This window comes from Nicotiana tabacum, chromosome 3 (assembly GCF_000715075.1).
Source record: "Nicotiana tabacum cultivar K326 chromosome 3, ASM71507v2, whole genome shotgun sequence".
Lineage (NCBI taxonomy): Eukaryota > Viridiplantae > Streptophyta > Magnoliopsida > Solanales > Solanaceae > Nicotiana > Nicotiana tabacum.
The window spans coordinates 1415825-1425237 of record NC_134082.1 but is presented as its reverse complement, the minus strand read 5'-3'; the positions used below and the strand labels follow the sequence as shown (position 1 = coordinate 1425237).

At 35.2% G+C, this 9413-nt stretch overlaps 1 protein-coding gene across 1 annotated transcript; it reads right to left on the bottom strand.

The window, feature by feature from the left end:
- Positions 1-537: 537 nt before the first annotated feature.
- On the bottom strand, positions 538-7117 carry LOC142179333 (dnaJ protein ERDJ3B-like). The gene is made up of 10 exons (XM_075249032.1): positions 6868-7117; positions 6620-6768; positions 5554-5680; positions 3875-3986; positions 3138-3254; positions 2895-2981; positions 1865-1924; positions 1693-1770; positions 1064-1135; positions 538-980 (listed from the first exon to the last, which is right to left on the bottom strand). The coding sequence occupies exons 1-10, from the start codon at positions 6936-6938 to the stop codon at positions 822-824; spliced, it is 1032 nt and encodes a 343-aa protein (XP_075105133.1). The 5' UTR covers positions 6939-7117; the 3' UTR covers positions 538-821.
- Positions 7118-9413: the final 2296 nt, after the last annotated feature.

The window sequence follows — 9413 nt, the reverse complement described above, 5'->3', positions numbered from 1 at the left end:
ACTTAATCAAGTCAATTACAAATTAAAATGAGAATATATATTACACAGCTATAATCACATAATAAATGTGTATGAAATACATATGACTTGCGATTTGGTATACACATAACAGCATATTGAGTTCGAAATAATGCAGCAGCTAATCTGCAAGTCCATCCAAATATATAGTACATTGCAGTTCTGTTGTTAGTGAATATGGTATTAGAACAGAGAATAGCTGCAAGTGAAACAAACGGTAAACACTTTCTCGCACTTGGTATTTATGCCAAACCAAGCAAATTAACCATGACAGTTAAAAATTAAAGTGAGAATAAATATCACATAGCTATGATCAAATAATAAATGTGTATGAAAGACATGTATTGCAAATTTAGTATAAACATCACAGCATATTGAGAAGACTCCGAAATAATGCAGCAGCTAATCTGCAAGTCCCCCATCCAAATATATAGTACATGTAAATGACATTCAGAAAATAGTGCTAACAAATGTACGTACCTCAATCTACTCTATAGTCAAGGTCCAATACAATGTCAATTACCCAATGCAGCAAATTCATTGCCAATCTGCTCAATCATATCCTTGTTAGTCAGTTCAAATGGCCTTAAACTACATCTCAAATGACTCGGGGAAAAATGCTAGGACACAATAAGGGCCCCGAAAATTGGAGGATGAGGATGCCTGGAAGATTACAGCAAGTTCCGATACATTAATGCAACGTTTGTGAAAAAGAAAAAGTGTAAAGGGTTGACATAAGGTCAACCCCCGATTCTTCTGAATTCGTTGCAGGGAAGAAAAAAGCTCCTAGACTGTAGTATAACCTAAACAAGAATTTCCTTGATCTGTTTCTTCTGGTCCTCTGTTAATGATGTGGGGAAAAGAACCTCAAATTTAACATACAAATCGCCTTTCTTGTCACTGAAATGCAGTGGCATCCCTTTGCCTTTAATCTTTCTAACTTCCTTTGGCTTAGTGATCCCCTGAGGAATACATACACCACCAAATTATTAGGGTAACCTATATGAAATTATAGCGCTCTTAGAACTGCATGGTAAGAATTTACCTTCGTGCCAATATCTACTAAATGGTCATCAAGATGTTTAATGGTCTTTTCGAAACCAACCAGCGCTTGTACCTGCATGGAAGAAAAAGAAAGTTTTAAGATCAAGTTAAAAGGTGAATCGAATATCACAATAAATTAAATAAGTGATGGCATTCCCAAATCTTATTGGATAGAAATTGAGTTATTGGACCCCTTTAAGGTTATAATGCCGATTACACTGTACAAAGTATAAAGTGGAGATCTACAAGTGACTCATCAAGAATAACTTGTGAATACAAGTAGACAAATTGCCTATTTGTTGCACAAGTAGAAGACAAGTCTCACAAACAACTGGATCTGAAATATAGGTCCTTTAAAAGAGCATATTCACCTATGCTCAGCTAGGACAAAGTTTAACTGCCTTTCTGCAGGAATTTTTTAGAAGCTTGAATTAGAGCTCATTCGTCTTTGTGATTTGCAGACATCAATGTATGTTAAGACCCAATATGCCCAGCATTTTGTCATTCTAGTTTCTTATCTTAACTCTCCTTTAACAACTTCCATAGTTTGATAACTTCAATTTCAACCACACGATGTTGAATAAATGGGCTTACAGACGGGCATTCTGGTAAATGAATAGAAAATATTACCAGGGTAATAGTAACAGTTGTGTGTAGGTCATTTCCTTCCCTCTTGAAGCGGTCATGAGGAGCTGTGCGAATGCGGAACTGCCCCAAGACATAATAAAGATAAATATAAGTCACATGCAAATCGTACATAATAACAAAATCCATTTTGTGTAGCATGGGATAAAAGTCAAACCTTAAGGTCTCCAGGTTCACCATCTATCTTAGGCTCACCATCCTCATAAAATACGACTTCCTGTCAAAAAGAAACTTCTTACTATTGCAAAACAATGTTCAAAAGACTTATTAAAAGGAGAAAGACAATCAACAATCAGAAATAGTTTAGTGATATTCTTGTTATGGTGTAGTATGACATGACAATAGAAAAAACATTTAGAATAAGTTAGTGCTACTCAACGCCCCACAAGTTTTTCTGAGAATTAAGAAACAGTAACATCTATAATGTTGAAGCCTCTTTGGAATGAAAGAATATATATCACCAAACAAGCGCCTATGATTCCATTCACGTGAACCCTAATAGCTAGAAAGGCCTCTGATAGTTAAATAAGCCAGAGATTTACACTAAAAAGAGTGTATACAGGTCAATTTAGCAAAAATAAGCTGAAACAGTGAGAAATAGATTTTCATAAGAAAGACAGATCAGAGAAGCTCAAAGAAGACAATAATAAAACGAATCAATTGCTTTTACATTTGTTGCACAGAGTTATGCACACAAGAAGAAATGGATCACTGATCAACTTTTAAGTTTCCTATAATTCTGCTATATTTATTAAGCCCTTGCAAAAGTAGGATTATGATGTACTGCCATCAGGCCATTTTAGGATGATCTTGAGGTGCACTACAGTTAAATTTGCCAGTCTTAAGTGTTAGTTGCAGAAATGAGGTTGACTGTATGGAGCATCTCAAAAATCAACATCTAGCAATGGCTAATCTTTACTAGTAGTTGCAGAACTAAAAGGCTCGAGTGCTTAGAGTGTAACAAAAAAGTCAAGCTGGCCAGAAGAACATTGAAAGCAAATTGCACTGTGTACGCTAATGAAGATCCTGACAATACTAGTCAACGAAAAGGTACAAGGAAGCATGTCAAATTGTGTACAAACAAGCTTGATTTAAAAAAGTTCATTGCAATGGAACCTTTGCTAACAAATTAAGTATCACTAAACCAAATTAAGCATATAAGTGAAGAACTCTAGGGGAGAGCTTACTTGTCCATCTTGCATTCCTTTCTCAATATCCACAGTAATTTCATAGCCCTCCCTTTCGAACTTCACATTGGGGCATTTGTCACAGACCTAAAGAGCACGATTGCAGAGTTTAAGAATATTCAGAAGCTATATGTTACAAAGTAGATGAAATACCACACAACACTAAGTTTAAGTTCCTCTGAGGTGATTGAACTAAAAGGATGAAGTTGTATATCTGTTGCATCAAGCATCAATAAGGCGCACCTGCTCTGTCATCTGTTGGAACATTCCCGGACCTATTTGCCGGTGATACACCTCATTGCGGCAGTTGCAGCGCCTCTTACCGGGGGCTGGCTTTAAAATGTTCTTCTCTCTCCAAACCTGTTTTATTCACCAAAACATAGGTAAATGCTAAAAGCCAACTTCACCAGAAAAAATAAGCTGGCCAATAAGACATAATTTCGGCACTGAAGAGCTCCCTTAATGGAGTTAGCATTTATTTAGTGTACTAATCAACAGATGTAGCTAGTGGAGCCCATCTCATGACGCCCCCACACTATCACAAAAACAAAAAAGAACTTGCATTGTGCAACATTGATATCCTAACCATTTATGTAAAACAAAACTTTAAACATAAAGGTTCTGCGGAAAAGGACTTGTACTTTCACACCTTCTCGGTAACAACTTATATTCAAGATGCATCTCGACTAGCTGTGGGGGAAATAAATTTTCTGGCTTCTTTCAAATTCGGGTTGATTATTAATTGTTAATAAAAACAAGGATGAAAAAGTTCAGATCCCTTTTTTATAAATTGCGAGTGAAGTGGGGATGAGCCTAAGCCTTTTAATGACTACTTATAACAGCCTGAAACCATAAATGGCATATTTTACTAATTCAAGCATGTTATAGGTTAGTGATAAAGGTTGCAGCATTAAAATGTCTTTATGCTAACTTGATGAGAAGGCTTCAGTCTTAATATACAAAATAAGTAAAGGTATTACCTTCAAGGAACCCCCCATGTATAAATCTTCCAATGTTGCATCCAAATCAACAATCACATCATCTCCTTTGACAATTTTCTCTTCCTCTTCCATTGAGCCTCCGCCAAAAAACCTTGCAAATTATTGCTTTGTTAGCAAGAAAGACTGCAATTTCATATGAATGGTAAGGGGAAAACCCTCCAATTCATTTAGTAATCGAAATGAAAATAATAAAGAGGAAATTATCAGATTGTAACTGAAATTTCCTAGCAAATATCAATACATACTTAATTTTTCAGTAAGAATCACTACTAAGAATTCATATAGTGATGATGCTCCCAATCCTTATCAAGCCTGGACATTGAGGATTATTCCAAAGGAATGCAACTATCAAAACCCTGAACTTCTTCTCCCTTCACTATCTTAATACATTTCACATACCTGATGACTTCTTCAAGCCACTGTATTGCTAAGCAACTCTTTCTTTTTTAATGACCCAAAAATCCGTTTGGGGCCAACCCGTAGGACCAACTACAGCTGTCGAAATTCGGGGATAATGGGACCGCCCCTCAACCCTTCTCCACTTAAATACTAGGTTTAGTTCGCATGGTGCAAGGCTCGAACCTGGTTCAACCTTTGCCACTTGAACTAAGCCCCGGGGAAAAATGAAGTGTATCATTAAGCAACTGTTTTTAAGCCCGAGCATTATACTGTTCAGCAGGTAAGCATTGGCGGCGCTTAAACCACCACATATTCCACTGCAAGGGATTTTGCCTCAAACTCCGCCTAAGTCAGATCTTACACTGTATATCATTCATCCACTTGCATATACCAAAATTTCTTTGCATTTTTTTCATTTGTTGGATATGCTAACTGAAAATAAATATATATAGGGATCCTACTTCACAAATCCCCCCACCCACCACAAAAGGAAAAAACAAAAAGGAGTTCCACATCCAACTGGCACTGAAGAGTGAGGAGAAGGAAGTCAACAACTCCAAGATTGTTATCCATATCTAAATCATATAGCTTGAAGCCTTGAACTCAAATTAATTCAGACTTAATTCTTTAATCCATCAATAATAAATTTCATTGGCTTTTGCTACGGTTTTTACATGAACTTACAAGTAACTGAGGTAACTTATACTGTTATACAAAGGTTTGGCTGGACAGCTAAATGGAAGGAAATAATTTTATGCAGATGCCTTCAGCCTCAGGGTATGGATTATGGAATAAGGTACCAGATACATAAAACCAAACAATCTTACGTTGTGTGGATGAATAAAATGTAAACGAAACCGAAAATATACTATTTAGAAGAAGAAATGCTGAACACCTGTCCGGTATGCATAAAGCTTAAGGTTACACTTATAATGAGTAATTAATTAATTAAATTAAAGCTGATGAATGAGTTAAAAGTCTCACCTCACCTATGTCTAGTAGCTTCATGCAAAACACTGAGAGACTATAGTTTATTGCTTATAAGTTGTAAATTAGACAATTTGCTTAACACAGTCAATCAATATCAATCAACTTCGCCTCACTACCAAAATAGATGGAGTCTATGAATCCTCGATGCTTAGAGTTGTTGAGCACTAGGTATATTGCACTAAAATGCGCACATTCAATGGCAAGCGAAAAACGAAAAAATAGTACCAAATGAAGTTGGGGAAAATATGGAATAAAGGGCATCAACTTACTGGCTAAATATGTCTTGCATGTTCATTCCTGAACCTCTGCCTCCGCCGGCAGCATGTTGTTTAAGACCTTCTTCTCCGTGTCGGTCGTATATATTCCTCTTTTCACTATCCGACAGCACTTCATAAGCTGTTAATCCCTCAAGGAGATGAGTACCATAGAAAACTATCTTCAAAAATTAAACAATTTAGGACTAACAAGCCACTTAAGTAACAACAACGCCTCAATCCCCACCTAATTACAATGGTCTATATGAATCCTCTATATTCAAACCACTCTTTAGGCACCCATTATTTCTTTTCAAAAATTACTTTAAAAATATCATCTAGTCAGTTTCTAGTAGCACCCAAAAACTTGCATCAACAACTGTACCATCAATTATTTCCCTATATGAATCCTCTACGTCTACTCTGCTATAAATATCATCAAATCTAATTATGTTAAAATATCATCTAATAAGCATTCAATATCAAAAAAAAAAAAAAAAAAAAATTGCAACAACAGCTATGAGTCAATCTCAAACTAGTTGAGGTCAGCCGTATAAAACCTAAATATTCATTCCCACTGTATATCAGTGCATCTCATTGCATAAACAACAACAACAGTGCCTCAATCACAAGCTAGTTGGGGTTTGTTGTATAAATCCCCATCATCTAAATGCTCCATTTTATCTCCCAAGCGAAGAATTTGGTACTTTTTACTTATTAAGAAAATAATGGTCCATTTAGGTCCATAATATTTCAATACTATGCACGGGTTATCTAAAACTAGGGTTTCTCTAATTTACTCCAGTAATTATACCTCTAAATGATTTAACTCTATTTTTACCGGTTGTAGCAAGTTATTTTTCTACTTTTCAGGTTACTATATCATGCTTGTACGAAGACTTACCTATTGATGCAACTGATGGTGTAAAAAATCTATACACTGACAGTGCAGAACTTAAACTCATCTCTAATATACTAGTCTTCTGGTAAGAACTAATCTTCTAGTCCTATACGAATTTCTCATTGCAATACTCAATAATTTCTCTAATCAACAACTTCTAATAAGTTATAAGAGATATACCATTATTGATTTCTGCAAATTTCTTATTAGCCTCTTCATTTCCCTGATTTTTATCGGGATGATACTTCAAAGCAAGCTTCCTATACGCACGTTTGATCTGTTCGTCCGAAGCGCCTTTCGGAACTTGCAATATGTCATAATAACTCTTCCTGTAACGCATTGAACAAATTCCATGAGAATGAAAACAAAGACCAAATTATAAACAAACAAATACGTAGTGAAATTAAATTTTAAAAAAAAATGCTTACGATGCAATGGCAATTAAAGTGTATGATAAAATGCACAATAAAAACAGCAATTTTGATCTTCCGTGCGCCATATCTCTTCTGGCACAGAGATCACGAAATCTAGGGTTCGTAAACAGATCTACTCGCTGGAATCGAACAATCTGGAATGTTCTTTTTTTTTTATGTGTAATTTAGAATTTTTTTCTGAGAGAGATTCAACAAGATTAACTGTCGTCTCTGTGAATTTTTTGCTGAACTGAATGAAAATCAAGGACTAACTAATAAACCTGCGACGTGGTTTTAATACTAAGTGACCAATAAGAGACGACTACAAGATGAGTTAGCCAATAGAAAACGGCCATGTGGCTTATGACGAACTTTTGTTAACTTTTCGGTGTTTGGGCTTCGCAGGTGTACAGATAGCCGGGATCACCATTTAAGCCATAGCCACAAAATATATACATTTGCATGTTTAGCCAAATCGTAATAACTTTGGCCATACGCAATTAAAGTTGCAAATATCCACGTCTGAAGTTTTTGGCAGCAAACTTCATATTTTCTGCCTGAACTTCAGGCACTTATACATAAAGGTCAGGTATTTATGCATGACGTTCAAGTGAACAAATTTTATCTAAAAATAATAATTGGTTCTTTGAATTTCAATAATCTAACAAATAATTTAATACCCAAAATAACTACAACAACAACAAAGTCAGTATGATCCTAATAGGTGGGTCTGGGGAGGATAGTCTGTACGCAGACCTTACCCCCAGTGGCGATCTAGAGCATAGTTACTGAGTTCCCGGGAATCCAATAACTTTTGCATAGACCCTGTATTTTTATTTAAAAAAGCATTAAATATCAATAAATATATAAGTGTGAACCCAGTTATTATTGTATATTAATTTGATATTACAATAGGAACTCATAAACTTCCAATTCTGGATCCGTCTCTGCTTACCCCTACCTAATGCAGGTAGAGAGCCTATTTTCAACTACAACAAACAACAACAACAACAATAAATATCATACAAAAAAAACTCCATTCATCAATTTGTCAAAACAACAACAAATCTAACAAACTTATTGCCATTTGTCATCTTCAAGCTCCTCAAAAACCTTCAGTTGTGATTTTTTTAAATTTCTCACTTAATGCCTAGTACCCTCATATATAATGAGCTACAACACATTATTGCCACTTGCCACTGCATAAATTTTTTTGATATTCCAACGGTTAAAAATCTAACTTTTAATATTTGAAATTCAATATGCATTTCTTAAAACTGCAACAACTGTGATTTTAATGCTGAAAACTCTTAACTGACTATGAATGCAAGAAAATTTAAACAATGGCTACGCCTTAAATGACTATGTGCAAATAGGTGGCCCACCGAAAATATTACATGGGGATGTTGTATTGGGTTTTTTGGGTAAAAATAGGGTATAGCCAGTTTTCGGACTGATCATTCAAAAATAGCCAGAGTTTATCAAGTCAATGAAAAATAGCCATTATTTTGCTGCAATAGAGACCGATCCAGCATAATATACTGGAGTTCGGTGCACCTGTGTATGAACTCCAGCATATTATGTTGGACCGGTATACTTTGCTGGCTCCAGTATATTATGCTGGATCGGTATACTTGCTGGAACTACAGTATATTATGCTGGAGTTCTAGTGTACTTATGCTGGAACTCCATCATATTATGCTAGAGTTCCAGCATACTTATCCTGGAACTCCAGTATAATATGCTGGAGTTTAAGTATACTTATGCTGGAACTCCAGCATAATATACTGGCGTATTTTCTGGATTTTGAACAGTTTTTTCGCTCAAATTTATTTTTATATGAAAAGTGGCTAAATTTCAATTACTTTTGAAACTTAACTATTTTTGAACGATCAGTTGTAGATCTGGCTATTTTTGAATTTCGTTGAAGCCCAAGCACAGCATAGTGAACAGATTCAGCTTAAACCTCATCCCATATACAACCTAATATCTAGTGAGCATGAACTTCTGAAGTTGATCAGATTTTCATAGTGCTTTTTAATATTTAGAAAGACAAACTTTTAACTTTGTTATTTTCTTACCAAACCACAATTTTGAGTTTTTACTTGGGTTCAGGCCTAGTATTTATCGTAGTTTCCTTGAAAGTGAGGGGGCTGATTGTAACACCTAATGTCTGATTGGGGCTAATCTTAATGATTCTTTTTGAATAATTGCTATCCTATAATAACCCATAATAGGAATTGACAATTTTTTAGCGGGAAATTTTCGTTCCTATACCATACAGGAAACTATATTACAAAATATGTTCATAGTTTGCATATTACCCTTCATGCTAATAGTATTTCTATAAAATATATACAATGCATTAAATAAAGAATCATTGTAGCGGTAGGATTCCTTATTTAGGCGCGCTAAAAAGGGGAATTAAATATTCTTCCAGATCTTTCACAACGCAAATCACGCACAGTAATAATTATTGTCGGCTTCGTTACAAAATTTTCGTACTCTGTTTTTTGCGACACACTCTGTTTCAACATTTTCTCTGATTTCACAAATCAAAA

Bases quoted from the DNA above. Each gene is read 5' to 3' on its own strand.
- LOC142179333 (XM_075249032.1), bottom strand. From the start codon at position 6,938: ATGGCGCACGGAAGATCAAAATTGCTGTTTTTATTGTGCATTTTATCA. The intron at 3,987-5,553 runs GTAAGTTGATGC...ATAATTTGCAAG, and splicing joins ATGCAAGACATATTTAGCCA to GTTTTTTGGCGGAGGCTCAA. The intron at 1,771-1,864 runs GTTTGACTTTTA...GTCTTGGGGCAG, and splicing joins GTGAACCTGGAGACCTTAAG to TTCCGCATTCGCACAGCTCC.